Source organism: Cervus canadensis, chromosome 1 (assembly GCF_019320065.1).
Source record: "Cervus canadensis isolate Bull #8, Minnesota chromosome 1, ASM1932006v1, whole genome shotgun sequence".
NCBI lineage: Eukaryota > Metazoa > Chordata > Mammalia > Artiodactyla > Cervidae > Cervus > Cervus canadensis.
In genome coordinates, this window is record NC_057386.1 from 120,349,775 (window position 1) to 120,377,525 (window position 27,751).

Consider the following 27,751-nt stretch of genomic DNA (forward strand, 5'->3'; position numbering starts at 1 on the left):
ACACTCTGGCTGGCCTCCTCTGGGAGGTGGGAGGGACGTGCTGCAGACTGGCACCGGTGCCCATCCACAGCTGCCGAGCCGGCTTTATGTCTCCTCCAAAGACTGGCCATCGTTACTCATGTCACCACTAATGACTGTTCCTAGGCTCGGGTGAGCTTGGAGTTCCCGCCGCCTCGCGGATGCTTGTCAGGGTGGAGGGTCCTGGGCCCAGAGAGCAGTGGTCCTGCCAAGCCCAACTCCTGTTTACTTTCCTGGGCTGGTGGCCCTCCCTCGCTGTGGTCCTCCATGTTTTTTGAGAGACCCTGTTTCTTTTGTCTGAGTCCTTTTTGTTTTGTTCATGAGTGAAGCAGTGCTGTGGAGATCCAGCACTGGTTGAGGGTTACACATCTTTTACCCAGAACCGAGGGAAAGGCAGATACACCTGCTCTCCTCTCAGCTTTCCTGGTGTGAGGCAGATGGGCCGCCAGCCCCGGTGCTGAGGGTCATTTATGCCTGGTTCAGGGAGTGGTGGCGACGGCCTGTTCGCTCGGTCACCACTGAGCAGCCACAGGGAGCTCCCTTTGCATTTGCTGAGAAGTTTTCTCTTGCTCCACCTTGGCCGAGCATGCGGAGTAAGGGTGGCAGACACCTCTGGGGGCATCTCCTTGCTTGGAAGCCCCTCTAGAGGTGCACATATTTGTAGCATTTGAGTTGGTCTTTTGGCCTCAGTAAACAAGGATGGGGACCCCAGGTCTGGGGGCGGCTGTTTCCTGTTCTCGGCTGAGCCGTTGGGCTCCGATTTTTCAGTCTCAGTTGTGTGCTTGGAGTAGAAGCCCTTCTGAAACTGGGGGAGAGAAAGCTGCTTTGTGGAGAGGGGCGGGTGGGGAGGGACGCGCAGTACAGAGAGACGCAGAGGCAAGTGGTGCGTCGGGACATGAACTGCCTGGGTCTGAATGTTTCTCTACTTCCGGTTCTGATCCCTTTTCCTGTCCAGATATGTTTTCTGCCCTTGGGTTCTGTGAACTAGCCTCGTTTCTGTTCAGTCGTTTCCTTTTGTATTTAAGCCAGTGGATTTGTTTCTTACAACCAAATGTTCCATTGCTAAAACATAAGACAAACATTCAGCAAACCTTTATGGATGTTCAGTCACTTTCCGTAGGAAATGGAGCAGAAAAAGGACACATGCCTGCCACTTCAGAAATCCACCCATATTAGGAGCCAAATCCATGCTAGTGCTGTGTCTGCAATGTGATAAAACTTGGCCTTTCAAGTGAATTTACATCAGATTTTTTAAACTGTCACCTGTTTGGGAAGGGAGTTTATCGGGCTCTGACAGGTGTTGACTACAGCTTTTTTAATATTATGCAATGTATGTGGACTCAATTCAACTTGAAATGTCTGTGAAAGTTAGCTACTCCTTTTTGGAAATCTTAAAATAGTGTGTCAACAGGACAAAAAGTTAAGCTTATCCATTGTCCTGTTGCACTTTGTGTATATATATTATGTTTTTGTTAGTTGTATCTTCATGACTATAACAGGTCTTTCTGCAGTGTGAATGTTGTGAGAGTAGAGATTATATCCTTCCTGCATGCCCTCAAAACAAGATGCTTGGTGATGCCACTAGAACATCAGCTCCAGGCAGTCAGGGACTTTTTTGCTTATTTTGTCTTGTTCACTGCAGTTTTCCCGGTTTTTAGAATAGTGACTGGGCCAGGGCAGGGGCTCATATATGTGCTGAATGTATTGTTGCATTGACTGCTTTTTGGCTAAGTATTGGTTAACATGGGTAATAATTCAAGTGTAATATTATAAAACATTCTTATAATTCAAGTGTTCACTGTTGAAGCCCCTGTAGTTTTGAGGTTGTAAAAGTAGTATGATTTAACTATACTAACTAAAAAAAAAAATGACCTTTCATAAAATCAGCTTTCACTCAGGCATCCCTCCTGTCAGCTGCTGTGCTGGCTCCTGCTCACCTCGTCTCTGTATTTTGGGGTCAGATACCCAGCAACACAGTGGGAAAGTGAAATTGCACATCTTGCAAAAACTGCAGGAGTCTTAACCATCTTACAAGTGATGTGGGAAGAGCAGTAGAAGTGGTAATTACAGGGATAGATACAAATGGCTTTTTTTCTTATTTCTCTTTAAATGATAATTGCCTGCTTATGCAAAAATAATCACAATGCATGTGGGGTTTATAACATACGTAGAGATTAAAAAGTATGGCAACAATAGCAGAAAGGCAGGGCGGGGGGGGGGGGGAGGGAATGTGCTGGCTCCCTGTGTGTGCAGTGGTGCGGTATTGCCTGAAGGCAGACCGGTGAGTTACAGATGACTGCTGCAAGTCTAAAGTAGCCGCTAAGATAAAGACAGTTTGGCTAATAGACCAACAAAGGAATCGAAACGAACACATAATTAACCCAAATACTCATTGCAAAAGAAGGTAGAAAAAGAGGGGGAAAGGGAACAGAGAACACATGGGACAAATAGAAAACAAGACAAGATGGTAGATTAAACCCACCCTTACCAGTAGTCACGTTAAAGATTAGTAGTCTACATACCCTTTAAAAGCAAGACCAACTGCACAGCATCTACAAGTAAGCCCACTTTAGATAGACACAAGGCAAAGTGAAAGGACAGAAAAACACATAGCATGCTAACACTACTCCAAAGTTGGAGTGACTCTATCAATATCAAAGTAGATTTCAGAGGGAAGAACGTAACAGAAAGACATTTCATATGACAGAAGGTCACTTCATCAAGAGAACAGTGCAGCCCTAAATGTTAACACACCTTAAAGTGAAGTTGGGGACTGTGTGAACAATACTGGCACTGATGACAGGTGAGGGTCTGGCTGAGTTACACACTTCATAGTTGGAGAAAATTGACAAAGACCACAACACCACAGACATTCAAAAGAGAAGGATGTGACCATTAAATGGATGGCACCTGGAATATATTTTCTAGGAAGACCCTTCTTAGAACAGCTCTGCAGTCTTGCGGTGAAGGGTATTTTATTGCATACAATTCTATTGGGGAAATGATGCCAACAAAACCAATACTTGATTAATAATGAAAAATGTGTTTATAGATAAACTCCATGTGTGCTTCGAGTGAACTGTGGTTGAGTAACTTCCACACTTGGCAGAACACAGGTTGAGTTTATGTCGATTACTCATCGAGCTCATAGTTATTTTATGCACTTGTAAATGCAGCCGCTCACCCTGCACTTTCTAGCTGACTTCCAGCCCAGCCTCATCGCTTACCAAGTGGCTTTGGACCAGTTGTTGAGCCACTCAGAGCTTCTGTTTCTTCTCTTTTGTTAAATGAAGATGATGATGTTCTTCCCGAGGTGGAAGTAAGCACTGTGGGAGAGGAGACAGGTGAGCGTGTGAACACTCGAAGGCTTTACTGCTTTACTGTGTGGTCGGCAAACAGATGCAGTGCAGGCTTGTTGGGAAGAGGCACGTCCTGGAACGTGCCTGTCTCCCATTTAACATGTAGAGCCCTTTTTCTGAGTCTGAATGGAAAGAATTTGCCAAAATATTTGCCAGAGGAATGTGTTGTGGAGCCTTTCTCGATCCACTTACCAACACGTTTATCATAATTCTTAGAAGGGTACACTGTTTTACATCTGAAGCAGCATTTAACTTGAAGCTTTTGTTTGTAATCACCTCCTTAGCCTACTGACAATTTGAAAGGCTTGCAGAGCAACCCAAATGTATTATTTTCTTCTGACTTGCTGTATTTATTTAGTGCTGAATGTTACCCTATAGTAAGATCCTATGCTCATCGCATTTACTGTGTAAAGACGAAGTTGTCGTTGTTCAGTCACTCAGTCTTTCTGACTCGTTTGCGACCCCATGGACTGCAGCACGCCAGGCTTCCCTGTCTTTCACTATTTCCCAGAGTTTGCTCAGAATCATGTCCATTGAGTCAGTGATGCTATATAACGATCTCATCCTCTGCCGACCTCTTCTCCTTTTGCCTTCAATCTTTCCCAGCATCGGAGTCTTTTCCAATGAGGTGGCCCTTTGCATCGGATCGCCAAAGTACTAGAGCTTCAGCTTCAGCATCAGTCCTTCCAATGAATATTCAGGGTTGATTTCCTTTAGAATTGACTGGTTTGATCTCCTTGCTGTCCAAGGAACTCTTAAGAGTCTTCTCCGCACCTCAATTTGAACATCAGTTCTTTGGCACTCAGCCTTCTTTATGGTCCAACCCTCACATCTGTACATGACTCCTGAAAAAAACTATAGCTTTGACTAGATGGACCTTTGTTGGCAAAGTGATGTCTCTGCTTTTTAATAGCCTGTCTGGGTTTGTCATAGCTTTTCATCCAAGGAGCAAGTGTCTTTTAATTTTGTGGCTGCAGTCACCATTCGCAGTGATTTTGGATTCCAAGAAAATAAAATATGTCATTGTTTCTACTTTTTCCCCTTCTATTTGCCATGATGTGATGGGACCAGATGCCACGATCCTAGTTTTTTGAGTGTTGAGTTTGAAGCCACCTTTTTCACTCTCCTTTTTCACCCTCATCAAGAGGCTCTTTAGTTCCTCTTTGCTTTCTGCCATTAGAGTGGTATCATCTGAATATCTGGGGTTGTTGATATTCTTCCCAGCAATCTTGATTCCAGCCTGTGATTTATCCAGCTCAGCATTTCACATGTGCCCTGCGTATAAGGTAAGTAAGCAGGATAACAATATACAGCCTTGATGTACCTTTCCCAATTTTGAACCAGTTTGTTGTTCCATGTCTAACTGTTGCTTCTTTACATGCATACAGGTTTCTCAGGAGGCAAGTAACGTGGTCTATTCCTATCTCTTTAAGAATTTTCCACAGTTCGTTGTGATCCACATAGTCAAAGGCTTTAGCGTAGTCAGTGAAGCAGAAGCAGTAGATGTTTTTCTGGAATTCCCTTGCTTTCTCTATGATCCAACAGATGTTGGCAATTTGATCTTTGGTTCCTCTGCCCTTTCTAGATCCAGCTTGTCCATCTGGAAGTTCTCAGTTCATGTACTGCTGAAGCCTAGCTTGAAGGATTTTGAGTGTTACTTGGCTAGCATGTGAAATGAGCACAATTGTACAGTAGTTTGAACATTCATTGGCATTACCTTTCTTTGGGATTGGAATGAAAACTGACCTTTTCCAGTCCTGTGGCTGCTACTGAGTTTTCCAGTTTTGCTGACATGTAAAAGACAAAGTACAAGGCAAAGAAAAATGGAAAGAGGGATTGCAGAAAGATGGAAATTGAAAGCTTTATCTGCTTTAGATAATAGGAAGTTGTAATAAATAGGACTGGATATATGGATGGGCGGTAGAGAAGAAATTGTTTAGTTGCTCAGTTGTGTCCAACTGTTTGGTGACCCCATGGACTGTAGCCCACCAGGCTCCTCTGTTCATGGAATATTCCAGGCAAAGATATTGGAGTGGATTGCCGTTTCCTTCTCCAGGGGATCTTCACGACCTAAGGAACAAACCCGTCTGGTGGGCTACAGTCCATGGAGTCACAAAACGGTTGGACACAACTGAGCAACTAAACAATTGTGCTCTGGAGCTCAGGACCCACAGCGATTAGTCCATGAGCCGCAGCTGCTTAGCCCTCATGCGCCAGGGCCTGTGCTCAGCAACGGGAGCAGCTACCAGTGAGAAGCCCGCGCACCCCAACTAGAGAGTAGCCCCTGCTCTCCACAGTTAGAGAAAAGCCTGTGCAGCAACAGAGACCCAGCACAACCAAAAACAAATAAATTATTAAAAAACAGACAAGAGAGAACAGTTGGTGAGGATGTGGATGATAGGGAACCCATGTGCACTGTTGGTGGGCATGTAAATTGGTGCAGCCACTGTGGAAAACTGTATGGAGGTTTCTCAAAAAATAAACAGCAGCACTTACCATGTGATCCAACAGTTCCACTCTGGGTGTACATTTGAAGGAAACAAAATCACTGTGTCGAAGAGATATCTCCACCCTCCTGTTTACTGAAGTATTTCTCACGATAGCCAAGACATGGAAGCGACCTAAGTGTCCATTGACAGATGAATGAGTAAAGAAAATGTGGTATATGTATACAGTGGAACACTATTGAGCCATAAAAAAGGAAGGAAATCCTGCTATTTGCAACAATATGGATGGATCTTGAGGGCATTATGCTAAGTGAAATAAGTCAGAGGAAAAAAAAATACTGTATGATCTCACTTATATGTGGAATCATTAAAACAAGAAAAACTTCAAAGAAACAGAGATCAGACTTGTGGTTGCCAGGGTAGAGAAATTGATTTAAGGTGGGTACAGAAGGTACAAACTTCCAGTTCTGAGGGTGTAATGTGCAGTGATGACTGTAGTCACTAATGTTTAGTCACTCAATCGTATCTTACTCTTTTGCAACACTCATGGAGTGTAGCCCTCCAGGCTCCTCTGTCCAAGGGATTTCCTAGACAGGAATGCTAGAGTGGGTTGCCATTTCCTTCTCCAGGGGATCTTCCCAACCCAGTGATCGAACCTGTGTTTCCTGCAGTGGCAGGCAGATTCTTTACCACTGAGCCACCAGGGAAGCCCATAGTTAATAATACCATATTGTATATTTGAAAGTTACTGTGAGAATAGATCTTAAAAGTTCTCATTATAAGGAAAAGGATATTTGTAACTATGTGAGGTGATGTTAACTTATCGTGGTAATCATTTCACAGTATATCAAATCATCCTTAAGCTTACATAATGTTATGTGTCAATTATATTTTAACAAAACCAGAAAAAAATTATTTGTTGTGCAAAAGGACAAATAAAATAAGTTAAGAACGCCATATGTTAAAACTATTCAGCAATTATGTCCTCCTATTCTTCTTAGAGGGGTTCCCTGGTAGCTCAGTAGTAAAGAATCTGCCTGCCAATGCAGGAGACATGAGTTCAATCTTTGGGTGGGGAAGATCCCCTGGAGAAGGATATGGCCAACCCACTCCGGTATTCTAGCCTGGAGAATCCCATGGACAGAGGAGCCTGGTGGACTATAGTCTATAGGGTTACAAAAGAGTCGGACACGACCTAGCAACTAAAAACAATTCTTAGATCTCTCATAAAACAGTTTTTTAAAAGTTTATCTTTTTGGCAAAGATAGCTTTGGAGAAAATTTTTTATATACAAGGGGATGTACAGTAAATTTCTTTTCTACAAAAAAAAAAAAATTCTTTTTTACTCTTGTCTCTTTCCCCTGGTTTCTTTCCTTAGAGGTCAGTCATTGTTAAATTTTTTGTGTGTCCTTCTGGGATAATCCAAGTATACATTGTGTGTGTGTGTACAGTTTTAAAACACGTAACATAGTGTGCTATACCAGTATTCTGTACTTTCCTTTTTTCATTTAACAGTATATTTTGTTGATCATTTCATATAGCTCATATATATAAGACTGACTCTTTTGATTGCTCGCTTAAACTCCAAACAATGGAGGTATAAACTATGGAGGTATTTAAATTCTTAAATTCTTATTTAAGAATTTCTTTATTGGTAAACATTTACATAGCTTCCAATCTTTTGACATGGTTAAAAATGTTGTAGTGACTATCCTACCTACATTTGTAATTTGGTACATATTATAAAATTGCCTCCAGACTTAGCTGAAATAGTTTATATTCCTAACAGCAGTTTAACAAAAGCCTGTTTCCCCATATCCTCAGCAAGAAAATGTTTTTTGAATTTTTTTGTCAATTTAACTGATGAAAAATAATATCTTATTATAGTTTTAATTTGTGTTTTTCTAATTGTGAGTGAATTTTTATATTTTTTAAAATGCTATATGTCAGTTGTATTTATTTTCCTGTGAACAACATAACATGCTTATGTCCTTTGCTTACTTTTCAGTTGCTTTTTTTCCTTATTGAATCATATAAACTCTTTGTATATTAAGGAAATTGACCCGTTGTTATGTGTGATGCAAGTATTTTTTTACCAAGTTATTATTTATCTCTTTATTTTCTTTATGTTACATGATTATTTTATAATTGTGCATACTAAGTGAATTTGATTCCTCAATTATTTTTTTCTACATAGGATTTCTTAATATTTGGAATCTAAGGACTGGAAAGTATCCTATTCATCGTTTTGAGCATGATGCAAGAATACAAGCACTAGCCCTCAGCCAGGAAGATGCAACAATTGCCACAGCTTCTGCTTTTGATGTCGTAATGTTATGCCCCAATGAGGAGGGAAATTTGCAAATAGCTGCAGAATTTGAAGTTCAGAAACTGGTGAGCTTTTAGTCTGATTGTTCTGTTTTTCATTCTTAGAATCTCTGGGTCTGATATAAACAGAAATGATATTGACAGCGCCCATCCACTCAGGGCTTCCTGTGACTCTTTCTCCGTAAATCTCACAGGAGCTTTGTGAAATAGGAAGTTTTGTTTCCTCCATTTACCAAGAAGTCAGTAGAGACTTCGAGTGGTGAACTGGCTGTTGCCCTAGATAAGAAGTTGTGATTTCGACCCCAGGACTGACATTGGGGGCTGCAGTTTCTCATCGCTGGCATCCTCAGCCTCCTTCACATTAACAGGACGTTCACCCTGGGAATCTGAGACCAGGATCTGGCCTGATACGTGGGTGAAAATGAGTGCAGTGGTATATCCTGGGCCATGTGGGAAAGAAGGTTTCCCTCCTACACTTTTTCCATCTGAAGGTTTTCTCATTTGGCATCAGGGAGTAATTCTTGAATGAGAATAGGTTTAGTCAGTGTTGATCAGTGTTGATCACGGTGTTCTCAACACCGTGTGTGAAACTGAGCTCACCTTAGTAGTTCATTACATGGAGCCCGTTTCTGAGTTCATTTGTGCCGAAGCCTCTACATTTGTACTGTGGGAGATGATGTGATGGTAAGAAGGAAGAGCTGGAACCTGTTTATGTTAAATTTGGGTTTGGTTTAAAGCAAACTTGATTTTGGCACTTGTAGGAGAGTGAACAGAAAAGCCAACACTGAATAATAAATTGATGGCCTGACCTGGAACAAATCCTATTCCTTTCCCTTTTGCTCCCAGTGGAAATCTTATTAGACACGAATAACTAAAAAGCCATGGTATCATCACTTTACCTCTGTAAGCCGCTTGTCCCTTTAACGACAAGCCTCTCTGGTTTGGGGGTAGCGTTCCCCAAAATGCCTGGTGCTGTATTCTCCTCTTGGGATTTTATTAGAGAAATGCAAAAGTGCCATATTTCCATTTCTTCTTAAAACCACATAGTGCCTGTTGTTTGGCCTCTGCCTAAAGAACTCTGTAGATTAACAATGATTATATGAACTCAGACAATTACTTAAGATGTGAGTCCCTCCAGAAAGTGCAAATCCAGCCTTGGCAATCAGGTGGCATGCTGGCACCAACCAGAAGCTTTGTGAAGTCGTGTCCAGTTGCCAGCAAATGGCACAGTCACAGTCAGTCTGAGCTCTTGGTCTGTCAGAAATCCAACATGAAGGTGAAATTTAACAGCTAGACTGAGGATGTTGATTTTAGGAAAGCAAGAAGTGACGTTTAGGATGGGGGACAGAGGACTCAAGCAGCCATTGCTGGAGGCATGTGTCATAACACTGTTCATTGTTTCTCATCCTGGATGAGGGCCATCCCTGGAAAAGGCACCTCCGGGCTGGTGGCTGGGCCATCTTTGTCTCCCTCAGATAGGCTCCCTGAGTCACAGTGGCAGTGTTCCCGGGTCTGTAGTGCCGGCCCAGAACAGCTGTCCTGGGTGATGGCCCCTGGGCTGGGGGTGTGGGCCGCCACTCACATCGTCGGGCCTGAGGATTAGCAGAGTCACCCAGATGTTTACGCTCTCGAGCGCTTCTGGACAGGTCTCAGGATTCAGGCCTTTGAACTCGCTTGGCTTCTTGTCAGGGACTGTGGATTTTCATAATTACAGAGGTGGCTCACCTTCTGCTTTTGTCCTCTCAGAATTTATTCAGGGAGGTGAAACCCGATGTAAATGGCCCTGGGGCAAGCATGCCCTTATGAATCTAGAAAAGCACATTATTCTTAAAGGGGGCCCCTCCTGTGCGTGTCAGTTAGAGAAAGTGGTAGCAACAGTGCAACCGGCAGGACTGTGTGGCGTCCGCACGCTCCCTGTGGCCTTCCTACCCTGGATGAGGTTGAAACCGGGAGAAAGCAGGTAACTCAGACACTTCCGGCAACACATTTGTGGTATTTGCCCAAACGTGAAAATGCAGTTTTGGCTAATTTGGAACTGAGTGAATTTTGTCATTTATTCAGTTTCTTATGAAGAAATAAAAACTAACTTTGGTTTTTGAATAGTTGTTGTAGCCTCATGGTTCAGAATTTAAAAGACACAATAAGGTTTACAGTGAGAATCTCCCTTCTGCTCTGTCCCACAGCTCATTTCCCTCCCTGAAGGTGGCCACTGTTAGATTTACGCACGTACAAACCCAAGTGTGTCACAGGCTTCCTCTGCCACTTTTACACACCTTGGCCCACTGTGAAGTCCTCTTACCTTGCTTCCTTGCTTTTTCCCTCCCAAGTGTGTCTCAGAAGTGATCTGTTTGTAAGAGTTTATAAAGAATGTCTTTGTGCTTTTTTCTATGACTGCATGGTATTCCAGTACATCGGTGTACTGTAAGTTGTTTAATTAGTGCCTTAGTAAGGCATGTTCTGGGTTTTCTGGTTCTTAGCTGTTTCCAAATAAGGCTGCAGCAAATAACCTTGTACATAGTTGTTTTGCATAAATATGAGTTTATGTTTAAATAGATTCCTGGATCATCAAATGTGCTGCATCAGAGCACATGCACACTTGGTTGCATTAAAATGTTCCAGGATTTCCTTCCATAGAAGTTGGGCCAGACTACATCCCACCAACCATAAGTGGGATCCAAAAATATGGTTGTCTGCCACTCCACTTCCAGCCCAGTGTCTTTATAGACTAATTGATCTTTACTGACACAACAAGTGAAAATGGTATCTTGGTGAATTTTCACTTTGCATTTCTCCTATTAGGAGTATGCTGTGTTTCTTTTATGATGAGCATTATTTCATTTGTGTAGGAACTGTGTTTCACTTCCTATGAACTGGCCCTTGACCTGTCTTTTTCTGTTGGGTTACTGATCTTCTCATTGACATGCAGGAGGAATTGTGTATTTTTGACCAAGTCAGGACGAATTGTAGGTGAAACCTGATGGACTAAATAACCCTTATCCTTTAATAGGTTGACTACCTTGAAATAGTTCCAGACACTGAAAGGTACCCTGTGGCAGTGGCCACTGCTGGAGATCTGGTATACCTGCTAAAAGCTGAAGACTCTGCCAGAACCCTCCATTACGTCTACGGGCAGCCGGTCACGTGTCTGGATGTCTCCGCCAACCAGGCTGCTTTTGGTGTGAAGAGTCTGGGATGGGTGTACGAAGGAAACAAGGTACAAAAATAGCAAGATGTACGATTTAACAAAAAAACATGAGTTTTATTTTTTAAGAGGCAATTTGAAAATTAAATCTCTCTGGTATATTTTTAAAAGATGTGTTCAGGCAGTATACATTGATATATATATAGTCAGCCTGGTTAAAAAAGATTTCAAGTAGCTCAAAATGATACAAAGTGGTAAGTAATTTCCTTTCTCTTCCCTTTCCCCAGCCCTACGCCACAGAAGAAACTATTAACAGTTTTTAGGTATCCATCTAGAAAATTTTAATGCATAGATGGGTACATTTATACACTAGAAGAGCAAGTCTTTGAAATGAGGTCATAGTGTACATACTGTTCTGTGCCCCGGGTTTTGTTCAGTAGTGTGCCCTGGAGAGCATTCCTTGTCAGCGCCCTCTGCCTGGGATCCCAGCACGCCTGCTGCGCAGTCTGCCTCACCAGGCTCCCATCGGTGGGCACTGAGGTTGCTTTCCCTGTCTGTAGACTGTTATAGACAGTGCTCCAGGGCACACTGCAGCTTGTAAATCTCTGGGATAAATTCCTAGCGTTTATGCTGCTTGGTCAGAAGGTTGATGGACATTGCCAAAGTGCCTTCTGATGAGGTTGCATCAAAATTTACATCCTTTTCCACAGTGTGTAAAGCGCCTCTTGATACTCTTTGAGCCAGAAACAAGGAGACAGGTTTTTAATTGAAATTCTTCGCATGATGACTCGATTTTAGCACTACTTAGTATTTTACCATTCCTGACTGTAGGCCAAGTACTTAGTCTTAAAACTGACTTATAGAACTCTCTCTCCCAGTAGGATCAGCGGAGAGAGTTATGGATAAAGGTTTGTGTTGTTTTGATTTTCCTCCCGTTTGCTGGCTCCTGACCCTGCTGGCAGTGGGTATAATCCCTGGGAAGGAACTTCCCTGAGCCAGCAGCTCCTCTGACATCGTCCTTCTCCTGTAGAAAGAGCCCTTCCCATGTAGCAGTGTTGTGAACCGGGAGAGAGCCAGACTGGATGCAGGCCATCTGTGTTCCACTTGCAGCCCTGCCGTCCGCTCCCCACTGTGACCTTAAACAGGTGGCTTAGCCTGCATTGTGCCTCAGTTTCCTCATTTGTAGAAAGGAGTCCATCACAGTCCATCATAGAATTCTAGGATTAAAGAAACACGTGTGTAAAACTTTACCCATAGTGCCTGGCGTAACAGCCTCTGAGTGCTTCCCTATTCTTTCTCGCAGTCATAGTCTGAGCCGAGCCTCTGGTTGTGGTTTGTACATTTTGTCTCTCCTTTGTAGTCTCTTGGGAGGTCACATCTCACTTCTCTAAGCATTCACTGGTTTTGCGACTTGGATTCCTGTTATATGTTCTTCAACCAGGAAGACAGATAAAGTGGTTGAAAATACATGAGACTCATTGTCATCTCACTGTAAGAAGGGATCCCTTTGTGCTCAAGCTGGCCTGCTTTGCCGGAGCCTGTTCAGCGTATCTTAGCTGGAAAGTCTGTGATGATATATAATTCCTGTGTTTTGTCTTCCTGGAAAGTGGGGGAAAAGGGATAGCAGTTGGTTTCCTAAGGCAGTTTCCTTTGTCAGCCTTTGAAAACACTCTTTTCCCATCCCTGGCAAGCTCTTTTGTTGAAAGAAGAGAGACTATTTGCTTCTTAATTTTTCATCCATCATGCTTTCAGGTTTCGATTATCTCACTTATTTCTCAAGTTCTCAGTGTAGTGAGGTGATAGCTGAATTAATACTAGCCTGGTTTAAATCTTTCATAGTTTTAATAAATTTTTCAGCTGACAGGTCCTATTTCTCTTTGTCTTATCTGAGTGGATCTCTTTCTATAGTGATACAGTCGTAGTGGATGTATTTGAGAAACCAGTTAAAGGGATGCGTGTGTGCTCAGTTGCTCAGTCATGTCCAACTCTTTGTGACCCCATGGACCATAGCCTGTCAGGCTTCTCTGCCCATGGAATTTTCCAGGCAAGAATATTGGAGTGGGTTGCCATTTCCTCCTTCAGGGGATCTTCCTGACCCAGGGAATGAACCTGTGTCTCCTGCATTGGCAGGCAGATTCTTTACCACTGTGCCACCTGGGAAGCCAAGCCCCCAGTTAAAGAGATAGCTCAGCACAAAATTAGACTTGGAGCATCCTTTAGATATTGGTCTAAGTAGGCACTTTTTTGGATGGCTCTCAAATTTTCCAACCCAATTGAAAAGCATTAATAATGAGAATTAGCTGATTTGTGTGTTAATTTGATAAAAATTCATTTAAAGAAGTTCCTATTCCCTCTAAAAACTTGTTGTTGTTTGCTTACCAAGACGTGTCTGGCTTTTTGCAACCCCATGGACTGCAGAACCCCAGGCTTCCCTGTCCTTCACTATCTCCTGGACCTTACTCAGACTCATGTCCATTGAGTCAGTGATGCCATCCAACCATCTCATCCTTGGCCATCCCCTTCTCTTGCCCTCAGTTTTTCCCAGCATCAGTGTCTTGTCCAGTGAGTCAGCTTTTCTCATTAGGTGCCGGAAGTATTGGAGCTTCAGCATCAGTCCTTCCAATGAATATTCAGGGTTGATTTTCTTTAGGAATGACTGCTTTGATCTCCTTGCAGTCCAAGGGACTCTCAAGAGTCTTCTGTAGCACCACAGTTCAAAAGCATCAGTTTTTTGGCGCTCAGCCTTATCTATGATCCAACTCTCACATCCATTCATGACTCCTGGAAAAACCACAGCTTTGACTAGATGACCTTTGTCGGCAAGGTGATGTCTCTCCTTTTTAATAGGCTGTCTAGGTTTGTCATAGCTTTTCTTCTAAGGAGCAAGCATCTTTAAATTTCATGGCTGCAGTCACCATCCGCAGTGATTTTGGAGCAAAGAAAATAATGTCTGTCACTTGTTAGTGGGTGTTTTTCATTGGTGTTTTAAGAGTGGAAATAAATTTGCTACAAGAATGTGTTTAAGCTCCTCTGTGAAATCTGGCAATGGCATTTAGTTATCCAGAGGTTTTATGAGTACACCAGCAAACGTTCATACACTTGGGTGGGTTGGGTGGGTTGTTGTTGTTAGTAGCGCTGGTGAGAACTCTGCATTAAGATGTTTCTCCAACATGAATGCCACCCACTCGAACGTGAGGGAAGCCAAGCCTTTGCTGTGAAACTTTCCTTATTTTTGCAGAGGTGGGACTTTCCATCTGATGATGTTCAATGGGTTTTCTGCTTCCTCAGAAAAATCAGCATTGCCGTGTGAATTAAGCCATTACACAGTGGCTCTGTGAGGTTTCAGTAGCATCCTGCCATTGCATGATGCACTATTGTAATTCTCAAAGTCTTTAGTGTGGCCTCCTAGTCACCTGGCTTGTGAGTTCCACACTTTGGTCCTGTTGGTTGCCAGCCTGGCAGCACATGAACAGCACTTTTTATCAGGTTCATGTGAGACTGTTAGCAGCAGAGTGAGCCTGGAGCTGCGTCCATGTGGGAATTTGTGTCTGCCTCTGGCCATATGTCCAGGATTCAGATGAAGGCTTTTTGGGAACACAGAGTTTGGTGTATCTTTGTTTCTACCAGATACAGAACTGGGGGTCAGCTAGAGCCCACTATTGATTGACTGTGATAAATGCAGCTGTGAAGTCCAAATGTTGATGTCAATTTTTTGGCGGGAACTGAAGTTTCCCTGACCTGTAGGAGTATTCCAGTAGTGTTATTTTTGTTTACTTGGAGAATATCCTTGTACCATCTGATAATCACATTAGCATTCTTTAGATACCACAGCTGTCTGAGCATAGTAATAATGGTTCAGACTCATCCATTCACATGCCTGCTAGCCAACCTGTCACGTATTCACCACAGAAAGTTACAGAACACCAGTCGTGTTTCAGCATTTTAAAATTAAAACAGCATTGTGCACAGGCCTCAGTAGTCTGGTAACTTAGGTTTCTAAGCTAATAAACATAGTTTTCTAAGGAAATGAAGCCAAGTGACTTAGGAGAATTTGATTTATTTAAGGAAACGCATGTGATTACAGCTGGCTCAGCCATGTCCAGCTCTTGTAGGAAAGACCAGAGAAAACGTTAGTGGTCAGCTACATCTTGGTTTGCCCATGGCATAGGGATCCTCAGATTTCTGGATTTCAGAGGCCAGAATTAGAGGCCATGCCTGGGTTTACCACCTTTTTCTTTGGCCAGGTAAAGTAATGGAAAAATGGCTATTATCTATTTTCATTCTTTCTTAAAAGAGCAGATCTTTAAACACCCTTGGGAAAAAAAAGTGTTTTTTGACTCGGTAACGCATTTGCCTGATTCAGAAATCAAAAGATGCGAAAGGGAGGGTGTGTGATGGGATGACTCCTCCCACTCCTTTCGACCTGCCACCCAGGTTCTCTTCCTGGAGCTAAGACAGTGTCTTGTGAATCCCTTCAGAGACATTTTATGTGTCTGTAAGCAAATTATTCATACATGTCCTCTGTCCCTTCTTTCTAAAAAATATAAATGGTAAAACACACTATTTTTGTCCTGCATCTTGCTTTTTCTTGCAACAAAATGTTTTGGAGATCATTTCATCATTTCTTGTAACATAATAAAGAACTTAATGGTAGTTTGTGTGTGTGTGTGTGTGTGATTTAATGACATTGCACTTTGCAGTTGTCCCTTGAGTAATTAGACTACCTTACTCCCTGTTGATGGATGTTAGCTTGTTCCCAGTCTTTTGCTATTGTGAACAGCACTTGGTCCATGTGAACGTATTTGTAGGATTAGTTCCTCAAAGTAAAGACTTGCTGGGTCAGAAGGGTCTGCGCCTTCATCATTTGATAACTGTTGCCCTCTGTAGAAGGCGTTCCTTGGAAAGTGGTGGATGGCCGTGCATCCCATCCTCCTCGCTGTTCCTTAGCATCTTTCTTCTCAACAGGCTTTGCAAAAAGGTCACAAACAGAATGAGGCCAGAGGGAATAATCAGGGCTCTGTCTGGTCCTGACTCTCATTTAAATTATTTTGTGGCACTCTGCTTTGATGATGAATGACCTCATCTGGAATCAGAGGCTTCACCTGGAATCAGTGCAGTGGGCCCGACAGCCCTGTCAGACCACCATTAGGGCAGAAGGAACTGTAACACACACTGCTTGTTGGCTGCCACATGGGAGAAGCTCATGGTTCTTTAAAGACTGTAGACTCACCTGCCTCTGTTCTGTAAAATGAGGAGGGCTGGACATGTGACTTTTCACTTTCTGTCCAGCACCCACGTTCCTTGAGTCTTCAGGCGGTTAGGTGGTTTAAACTTTTTCCTTCACCTGTGGAGTCGTGTCGAGCTGATCCATCCTAGGGGTCTGCTGGGGAGCTGAGGGCTTCTGAGATGGGTTGAGGAGTCCCTTGCTCTCCTGATACTTGTCTAGCACAGTGGTTCTCAGACTTTTTGGCACTAGGGACTGGTTTTGCGGAAGAGTTTTTCTACGGACTGGGGTGGGAGGGTTGATTTCGGGATGATTCACGTGCATTACATTTACTGTGCACTTTATTTCTATTATTGTTACATCATCTCCAGCTCAGGTCATCAGTCATCAGATCCGGGAGACTGGGGCCACCTACTCTAATCAGAGTGCTGCCCCGGAAACTCAGCGGTAAAGAATCCACCTGCCAATGTAGGAGATGCGGGTTCCATCCCTGGGTTGGGAAGATCGCCTGGTGGAGGAGGGCATGGCAACCCACTCCAGTATTCTTGACTGGAGAATTCCATGGACAGAGGAGCCTGGTGGACTACAGTCCATGGGGTTGCAAAGAGTTGGACATGACTGAGCATGCAATCTCTTAACAGGATCTCCTAAAGCCATGCTTATTGCTGGCAGGAACTTGTTTGGTACTTTTTCTTCAATTCCTGTGTCTTGCCGGACAAGGGACATGTGTGGTGAGCTGCTTGAAGGTCCTTTTACTTGTAGATGAAAATGGACTCTAAGTTTGGACGTTGCATTCTTTGGTTGTCACACACCAGGGGCATAAATGATCTTAAAGGTAGCCATTGCTAGGTGGCATATGATTGTAAAAGAAAACAAGTGTAATAGCATTTCTTCTGGCCTCATCTCTTCTTCATGTTGCAGGGCAGAGATCGGTGTCAGCTCCATTAATGCAGCCCTCTGTGCCCAAACAGCCCCTTAAAATTTGTTTTTATGTCTCATATTTCCTGAACCTGTCAAAAATACTTCCATCCATGAAAACGTTTTTATGATGCCATATCATCTTTTTTAATTCTTTTGCTACCTGAATTGAATTTTGCTCGCTGAGGTGGAGGATTAGGAGATAGAATTGCCTTATTTAAGAGCATTATGTTGACGCTGAGTCTCATACCTCATCAAGGAACAGAGAGACCCACTTACAGCTCTTCGCATCATTCTTTGTATTTGGACATATTTCCTAATTTAGTTCTAATGCGCTTGGCATTCGGCAGCAGGTTGTATTAAGCAGCACACGGCACGCATCCTAATCAGGGGACATGAGTGAAGTAATCCAGGAGGCTGGGTGTGTTTGACAAGGACCCTGGCTTGGCCCTGCCTCCACAACTTACATCACACTGGAAAACAATTGCTAACGTCTCTTAGGATAATCATTCCCCATACGCAGACGTGAAAAGACTCTGGATTGTTTATTGCCCACATCACAAGTTGAGATACCTGTCTGGGAGAGCCTTTGGTATCCAATGCAGTGCTCATGGATCCCGGCTCCATTTTCCATACCTACACCAGCATGTGAAATCTGCCTTCCTTTTTGTTCAAGTTTCCATTCCAGAAGAGAACTAAAAACAGTATTTTACTAGCAGGATGACTAATTTGAAATTTAAAGTTCACAAAGTAAATAAATGTCTCATTTCCTCTTTACTTTCGCCTTAAACCTTTAATATTTTTCATATTTATTTACTTTCTGCTTGGAGAAGTTTAAGAAAATAACACTCAGAGACGCATTTTCTGGATTGTTAGTGATGTTGCCAAAGGTCCCACTTCTGTTGCTCAGGATGCTGTCATTAACCGCTGCTTACTGAACACATACTATATGCTGGATCTCTGATTGTGCTGGAAGCAGTGATGTCTCACATGACATCTGCCTCGGGGCTCGCCATCTTGTGGGCTTTAACAGCAGCATGGCAAATACAAAGATGGTTTTCTCCATGTTGCGATGGACGTGAGGTTATAAGGTGACCTTCACGGTGTACTTGCTGGATTCCAGAGTAATTATAGAAAATTGCATAGATGAATACATAGATGAGGACTGAACATTCATATGCATTTTCTACATGTTTTAATATCAAAATATATCAGTAATTGGCATAATTGTTAGTATATTGTTAAAAATGAATAGTTTTCACATCTTTGTGAAAACCTTGAAATGCCTCTGTAGAGCCTCAGGGCTTCTCAAGACCCGTCTCTGACTTAGAGACATTTGAGGACCCGACCACCTCTCTGATTCTCTACACCCGCAGTGGGTGATTCTGCAAAACCCATTTTTGGAATGCTGCCACTTGTAGAAGCTGAGACTGCTTTAGGATCTCCAGTGGTCCGGAACCACTCTGGGGAGGGAGTGAGGAAATGACTGAAAGTGAATATAGGGAAAAGTATTTTCAGTGAAGTCAGGCAGTGGTATAACCATTGGACACGGAGCCAAGGGTTTTAGAGTTATATATAAGCCTTAGGCAAGTTGCTTATGTGCCTCAGGCTTCCCACTTGGAAACGGGAGAATACCTGGAGAGAGCAGGCAACGTGCTTATGGCTGGTGCTCAGGACCCATTCAGACTCCTCCTCCGCCTCCCCACCCCCACCAGCCTTGGGTCAGAGTTCATCAGGAAAGCCTGCGCGAGGGGGCCAGTGCAGAGGCACCAGGCCTGGAGGAGGGTTTCCAGGCGCTGGGGTGGTCCTGGTGGGCCACAGGTGAGCACAGGTGAGCACAGGTGGGGCGGGCGGGGGTGGGAGCTGTGCCGAAGCCACGTCTGCAGTTACAGCAGTCCATGTGCGTTACAGGATTCCTTTTCCCAAGATCTGTCCTGAGAGAATGCGTGTAGAGTAGGGAGGGCTGGGGAGCTTAGGGCGAACACAGGACGTTAACGCGCGTGCTGGGTCACCCTGTGAACGGTCTCTTCGGGATGTGGGGCCTTGTCCGAGAGGACTGGCACTGTGTCTGAAGTGTCTTCTGTCTTCACTCACGCTGGCGTTGTTTCGTTCATCTGTGACGTTCTTACCATTTTCTCATTTCTAAAAAACATTGATCTGTATTCTCAAATCGCTGAGCACGTTTACAAGACCATTACAGTGACATATGTGATGATCATTTCCTTTTTTCTCATTTGTCTTTTGAATTAAGCTTAGAGTTTTATTTAGGGCCTAAATTTTCTGATGGCTTTCTTAATTATTTACGTGGAGTTTTCATCCTGGTTTACCATTCCACAGCCATGGGAGAGAGTGAACTTGGAGTTATCGTGCATTTATGTCAACTTCTAAGTACATGTGGCTTTGGTTTCTTCCTGCCCGATGAGGAGCAACAAGGTCCGTTAGGGTTAAAAATCAGCTTGTTTTTCTAGTTAATGAAGATCAAGGGGGCCTGTCAGAAATGTTTGCCTTTACCCTACAGCAGGAACAGTAACACTGTACAATAGGCCACAGGCTTTCCATGTACATATGTCCAGACAGTTGAGACAAATGGTGTTGGTTTGGTCAAGGGCAGGAGAAGAGGGCACACAGAAAATGGCCTGAGTGAGTTTGAATTTCAGAATATTTAAGAGGTTTTACTGTTTTCAGGTTCACATGGCAGCTTAAACTAGACTCGTGAAAATATTACAGAGTGGAGGGCTTTTGCTTTTTATTCAGTACGTAGATGAATATGATTTATTAATTTTCCCAGCACTTCAGTCTATAAGGCACTGTTAGTGGGTTTATAATTAACTTATCAATTATTGAGTTGCAGATGCATTCTTCTAATGGACACAAAGTTGCTCTCTCTTCATCCTCTCAGTGTGTGACTAATTTACAGGGTAAATCTGGTTCTGTAGATGGACAAAGGAAACCCCAGCTCAGTCTACATGTGAGCAGTCACATTCCAGATGAAGGCCTCGGGAGGTTCTCAGTGAGGCCCGGCACCTCTGCCACGTGCAGGAAGCAGCTCTGCCGTCAGCTGGAAAAGGCTTGTCGTGTGGTGCCATGTGGCCAGGCACACACTGACCTGGAAATGAGACTAGCTGGGCTCTGCCTCGTGCATCCTGGGCTGCTGCTGCTCCCTGTGTCATTGGGGCAAGTTATTCGTATTTAAGTCACTTTAAGGCTCAGTTTCTTTATGCACAAAATGTGTATGGTAATGTTAGTCTTCCTTTACTGGTTGTGAGAACCAAACGGAATGATATTCTGACAGGATTTGTGTGAAAAGACTATCATGATGATTGTTAACAGCTAATATTTGTCTTTATGTGCAAGACACTGCTGAGCGCGTTTGTGCCGACACCAACATGGACCATACAGTGTCGTTGAAAGGTTGTTAGATCTTGAGGGTGTGAAGGGAGCTGGGGTGGACTGTGCGCCCTTCATCAAAGGCCCCAGAAGTTCACTGCTGTTTTTCATGCTCCTCCATCAGCTGATTGTAGCCACATTCTGCCAGTCTACCTGCTTGTAAGCCTTTGTTTAGCCACAACTTGGGGCCAAGCAAGGAGTTGCCAGGCCAGTCGAAAATTGATGCCAAAGTCAGAAACTGTGCTGACCTGCATATACAGTGTGAATCTACAGGTTCACAAGTGTTGTTACACTACCGTCATCTCACTTGCACTCTTCCCAGTTAAAGAGTAATGTCCAAGTTATCTTGAATTTTGAAGCCTTCTTTTTGTAGTCTGCAGCCTAGGTTTTCCTCCCTCCACAAGCACAGATTTAATGACAACCTTCTTTCCCACGGGGGCTGTGATTAGTTACACGTGAAGTGCTCTGAAACTGTCCCCGTACGCTCTTCATTATGATGAGGCCTGTTGGGTGCGTGAAAGGATGTGGGGATTTTCAGCTTTGAGTTACACACTCGCATAACAATTACAGTCTCCTCATTGCACTGAATGCTCTGACAGTGAACGTGCTCCTGTTCATTTCAGGTTCCCCATTGACCTGTTGTTTTGCTAGTTATAGCTCTTCACCTTCTTCTAGCACAAGAACATAGACTGTCTACAGAGATTCCTGAAGCAGAGCAGACAGCCGTTCTCGGCTCAGTCCACAGAGGACACCTGCCTTCCTTTATTATTTCCAGCATCTATGGATGTAGGGGGGATGGGGAGAGATTGGATCACAGGCTGGCCTGCATTGTCACCCGAGCGTGCTCTTGCTCTCTGGGTTCTTTTCAGGCTTAGGTCACAATAGGTGTCGGTTTGGCCTCGCTCTGGCCCTTGGTAGACATCTGCCCACATCACAAAGCCCCACGTTTGGCATGGTCTGTGCGATTGGCAGTGCCTTCCCGAGCAGAGTCCAGTCCTGGAACAGCGGGGGTTGCAGGTGCATTGGCGCGTGGTTTTGGGGCGCACACGCAGGCCTTGCCTACCCAGCGCCTGGCGCCGCTCAGCAGCACCATCCCATCCCTGAGATATCTTGGCCTCGTGGGCTTGTCACTCCAATTAAAACTTAAACATGAAAGCAGCCCAGGCTACTGCTCCCTTTGTGTCACGTTTGAGGGTGGACCGTGCCAGAAGCATGTCATAGAAATTGTCTCGGGGCTGCTGCGGCCGAGGGATCTGTGCTCGAGTCAGGGGTCCATTTCTTCAGCTTGGCAGCTTGTGTTCGCTGCTGCTAAAAGCACCTGAGAAGCAAGTTTTTGTCTGCCAGCAGCGTGTCACCTTTGGGATGGTGGTGAAAGTCATTTTCCACATGTTCACAGATACGCCGCCTTACTAGGCCTCGCATGCTGACTTATCTCTGGCAGGGACTTACAAAATAGTCTCTCTGGCTGATTGTCAAAAATTACATCATATCAGAGTAAACTGCTTTTAAATCAGACATCCATTATTCATGTATATTAACTGCTTTTTTATTTTTTTATTGGCTGTTTTGCGTATGATTTACTCTTTTCTCACCGGCTTGCCCTCCCAGCCCAGTTGTCTGTCTTTCTCATCTTTTTTTTTTTTTTTTTTTAATCTTAGCTCATTTGTGGATTTATAGAGGCGATTCACTTAGCTTAGTATGTGAACATCAATAAGCAGACCCTGCATTTTTTGTAGTAAAATTTTTGACCACGTTTCTGTGGGTCATATTTATGTTAGGTCAGGAGATCAACCTGGGTCGCTCACATGAGTAAATTCTGCCCCAAAACTGAGAGGTCTTTTTCTTTTGTATTTTTTTTTTAAGTGAGCATTACTAGTCCTTGTACTTTAAGATATGTATCAGATGAAACTGTACCTCCCACTTACAAACCAGCTAAATATGTTGCTGTTGGTGGAAAGCAGTTTGGCTTAATGTGTTCATTTGTATGTGTGGTGCGTATCTTTAATGTAAGGCCGGTGTATCATTTGCCTATAATCAACACATGCGTAAATGTGCAGCAGTTATTCATTCTTTCATCACAGATATACCGAGTCCATCCTGTGTGCCAAACACAACAGTACAGGTATCCAAGACACCAGACCACATTGCTGGAGGTCCCCCATGCACCTGGCATCTTTGTGCTCCTGGTACATTGCCCTGATGCATGGCACTTGACTGTTTGGATAATAATAATGACTAGATGGAGTTTGTTCTATTTATTTAACCCCAAATCAGCGTTGTTGTGGTGGTATATAGTCAACACTCATGGACTTTCATGCACATTTACCTTATTCTTTGCTCACTGCTCTTCCTGGCATTTCAGACATTTTCTTCTGGAATGATTTTACACCTTTCAAAAGTATATTCTTCATTGAGGATCTCTTGACCACAAGTGTGCTTTCTGTTTTTACCCCAAAGCATCTTTATTTCATACTCTTTCTTGAAAGGTGGTTTTACCAGTCCTTTGTCATTCCAGGATGTATAGGTGTTTTCTCTCGGACCTTTGAAGAGATGATTGGTTTTGACTTCCACTGATGTTAACTGAGACGTTGCTTAATTTCCATTCCCACTTAGGACTCTTTCTCTTCTTGTGGCTGCTTTTTCCTTATCTTTAATTTTCTGTGGTTTCTCTCTACTATTTCTAGGTGTGGATTTAGTTTTGTTCTCCCTGTTAGGGATTTTCTGGCACTTCTTTGCTCTCAGTTGCAGAAAGTTCTCAGCTGTTGACTTGTTGAAATTTCCCCTCCCTCATTATCTCTATTCTGTCTTGAACTCAGGTTAGATGTGTGTTAGACCAAACTGTTTTCCCTTCTCTGCCCTCCCCCACCCACTCATCTTTTCCATCTCCCTCTCTCTCTGTGGCATCCTGAATAATTTCTTCATCTGTCTTCCAGTTCACAAATTCTCTCTTGAACTCTTAATTACTTGTTCAACTCATCCATTGATTTTTTTTAATTTCTAGAAAGTTGTTTTGCTTTTCAAAGTCACTTAATCAAACTTGCCCCTTTGATCCCTCACTTTCATTTCTGTAAACATTTCCAGCATGCATATTTTTCTTCATCTGATAAAATATCTGATGTCCTCGGAAGCCTTATTCTTCTGGTTTATGTCTCTCACTTATAAAGAGTTGTTTCTGCCTTTGGAAAAAAAATTTTTTCCTTTCCTGTTTTTTTTTTTTTTAATTGAAGTACAGTTGATTTAACACATATCTTAATAGACATTTCAGGTTGTGCTTTTGCCACGTACATGTGTGTGTGCCCAGTTGCATCTGAGTCTTTACAACCCCATGGACTGTAGTTCACCAGGCTCCTCAGTTCTTGATTTCCTATGCAAGAATACTGGACTGGGTTGCCATTTCCTTCTCTAGGAAAAATAATTTTTTTATTTTTAAGAATTGTGAACTCATACTTGGCTGATCTCGAGTTGTAGATCTCCTACTGGACCTGGGTTGAGAGGGTCTTCCTCCTGCCAGTATTCAGCCAGCTACCAGGAACCATGTTACCGACATGAAAATAATTACTAGCCCTGGGGTCTTTTGGCCCTGCAGGTCATATGACTTCAAGCCCCCAGCCTGTGTGAGGGTTGCAGGCCCAAGGGCAACCAGTTTCCATCCTGAGCTGAACCTGCAGGAGTCTCCCTTCACCAGTGGATAGAGTTTTGCTCCTGGCTCACTTTTTGCCAAGTGTACATCGCTGTCCAAGGGCCCCAGCTTTAGGCAGACTCCGCAGTGCTGGCTCCACCTGGCTCTGGCTAGAGACTGTGCCCCTGTTTCCCCCGTTTTCCAGGCTCCTGACCCCAGCAGACATTTCCCCAGAGCACCTTTTGACCTGAGTGCTGCCTCCCCTTCTGCTTGTAGTGCTCTCTTCGTTTCTGGCTTCTTGGAATTTCTCGGATTTTGTAGTTAAACAGAACGTTTGAAGAATGAATCTTAACCAGCCATCCTCAGTGTTTGAAACAGGATAGTTTTCCAGACACTCTAGTGTGCTGTGTTGTCAGAGGTGGAACCTGGGGCCTGGATACGGTGTGGGAGTTCTAGAATCTGGATATTGTGGAGAGAGATCTATGGAACCTTCTGTTTTGAGCACAGTGAAGTGGTTCCTTTGTGCAAACTGGCAGCAAGATCAGACATGCAGGAATGGGGGAATATGTTAAGCCAAACAAGGCCTATCTGAGTATTTATTGTGTACCAGACCATGGTAGAGTTTCCCAGGTGGCTCAGTGATAAAGAATCCACCTGCCAATGCAGAAAATACGGGTTCAGTCCCTGAGTTGGGAAGATCCCCTGGAGGAGGAAATGGCAACCTGCTGCAGTATATTTGCCTGGAGAATCACCATGGCCAGAGGAGCCTGGTGGGCTACAATCCTTGGGGTCGCAAAGAGTTGGACACAACTGAGTGACTGAGCACACACGCAGACCGTGCTAAGCCCTGGGTTTACCTGATAATCGTGTAGTTAATGTGCAGACACTTACAGGGTACCTGGCACTTGCTGGGTCCTTCGTCACTGCTGCATGCCCCAAGGAACTTACAGTCCAGGACAGTGTTTGCAGCATGTGGCCTGGCGCTTTGTAACAGAGCCTCGGCTGGTCTGTAAAATCAGTCTCCTCAGTGACCCTTTTGCCCTCCAGCGTTTGAGAACCACAGGTCTGGGGAAAAGTTGGAGGAAGCAAATGCACAGTTCTAGATGGCACCTTGGGGACACTGGATGGGGTGGACGGCATAGACGGTAGATGGCGTCAGCACTGACACAAGGGCTAAGCTCTGCTAAGGGCTCACAGAGAACTCAAGATAAGCTTGATTGGGACAGAAGAAAGGAGAGCATGAGGCTCTACTTTCCAGAATTTGGCTTCTTAATCATGACTTTACCCCCTCAGAAGAGTATATATGGTAGTGACGGAGGTGAGTTGTTAAAGATCAGAAAAGAAAGTAGGTAGACTTTGTCATCTCCACGAATGGCAATCAGGTCTTCTCCCTGTGACTTTTGTCTTTCACTTTGCTGCAGTCCAGCACAGCATCTCCTCACCTTTCCTCTCTGTCGCGTCCCCTTTTTAAGATGGTGGCAGAGAAACTATCTTTATTTCACAACACTTTTAAAAAAGCTGTAGTCTTGTAAGGAAGCCTTCTGACCACTCCTCACCTCTTTGGAAAGGCAGACAAGCCCTATTTGATTATTTCCTGTATACGAGACCGTGGTAGGGCTTCCCAGGTGGTTCAAGTGGTGAAGAGTCCACCGGCCAGTGTAGGAGACGCAGGTTCGACCCCTGGCTTGAGAAGCTCCCCTGGGGGAGGAAACGGCAACCCATTCCAGTGTTCTTGCCTGGGAAATCCCATGGACCGAGGAACCTGGTGGGCTACAGTCCATGGGGTCGCAAAAAATGGGCACAGCTGAGAGGAGTCCAGAGGAGGTGAGCCTGCTGCTTAGGGCAACGTTGGTGCTGGTGTCATGCCTTTGACAGATGGCAGAGTAGTGTGAGGAAGACTTACTGTTTTGGGTAAGCTTAGAGAACAGCATCGAAACATGTATATTGTCTAGGGTGAAACAGAACACCAGCCCAGGCTGGATGCATGAGAGAAGTGCTCGGGCCTGGTGCACTGGGAAGACCCAGAGGAATCGGCTAGAGAGGGAGGTGGGAGGGGGGATCGGGATAGGGAATACATGTAAATCCATGGCTGATTCATGTCAATGTATGACAAAAACCACTACAATATTGTAATTAGCCTCCAACTAATAAAAATAAATGAAAAAAAAAATAAAAGTCTGTTCTGTACATCTGTGTCTCTTTTTCTGTTTTGCATATAGGGTTATCATTACCATCTCTCTAAATTCCATATATATGTGTTAGTATGCTATAATGTTATCTTTCTGGCTTACTTCACTCTGTATAATGGGCTCCCAGTTTCATCCATCTCATTAGAACTGATTCAAATGAATTCTTTTTAACGGCTGAGTAATATTCCATGGTGTATATGTACCACAGCTTCCTTATCCATTCATCTGCTGATGGGCATCTAGGTTGCTTCCATGTCCTGGCTATTATAAACAAACAAACAAAAAAAGCACAAATGGAGTTCCTTTCCTCAGTCATTAGTGCATGACCACAAGTCTGGGACTGCAAGACTCTATAATCTCTTCACAACTATTTCTGTACACAAATGGTTCCTGTTTCATAATGAGGGGAATAGCAGTCCCAGATGTCAGAAATGTTTGCAGCTAAATCCAGGTCTTACTGGGTGAAGTTGGCCTGCGTTGAGCTCACCCCACTGCCGGGACAGAGCCATTTCTCATCCCTTTCCTTCAGGGTCTGGTTGGGAAGCCAGTGCTAGATACACTAGCTGGTCTGGGTCACACCTGGGAGGAGCAGGGTTTGCCTGCACCAGGGTGTTGCCTGAGGTTTCCCTGATGCTGGGCCTGTGGCTGCCACCTCCATCCTGACTGTACTGCTGCCCCTACTGTGACATCGCCACCTGCTAGGACATGGTGGAAAGGTGGGTCCCCTCGGAGAGGTGAGTCCCACAAATGGAGGAGCGGGACAGCTGGTGGCTGCACGCTGTCTGGTGAAGAGGTGGATTGTTTCAGCTGACAGCCCGCCGAGGCTCCTGCACATCATCCACCCTCCCTGTTCATTCCAGTGCCTGCTGCACGAAGAAGAGTCATTGACATTTGTTGACTGACTGCAGAAAGAATTACAAATTAAGGATAACTGTTATTTACTTTGTCTAAAAAAATTAGAAACAACCCAGATATCCACCAATATGGAATTATATATCCATGACAAATTCTATGCAACCTTTAAAAAGAAAAAGATCAACTTATTACTAGGTACTGATAAAGAAAGATCTCTCATGTTATTTAGTAGGAAAAGCAAGTCACAGAACAATAATCCCATTGA

At 43.9% G+C, this 27,751-nt stretch overlaps 1 protein-coding gene across 1 annotated transcript in view; it reads left to right on the forward strand.

The window, feature by feature from the left end:
• Positions 1 to 604: 604 nt before the first annotated feature.
• The window catches only part of FBXW8 (F-box and WD repeat domain containing 8), a 47,344-nt gene continuing 20,197 nt past the window's right edge, over positions 605 to 27,751 (forward strand). The window contains exons 1-4 of the mRNA XM_043467630.1: positions 605 to 611; positions 2,272 to 2,299; positions 7,987 to 8,218; positions 11,160 to 11,366. Coding sequence (XP_043323565.1) covers positions 605 to 611; positions 2,272 to 2,299; positions 7,987 to 8,218; positions 11,160 to 11,366 — 474 coding nt within the window. The remainder of the gene's footprint in view (positions 612 to 2,271; positions 2,300 to 7,986; positions 8,219 to 11,159; positions 11,367 to 27,751) is intronic.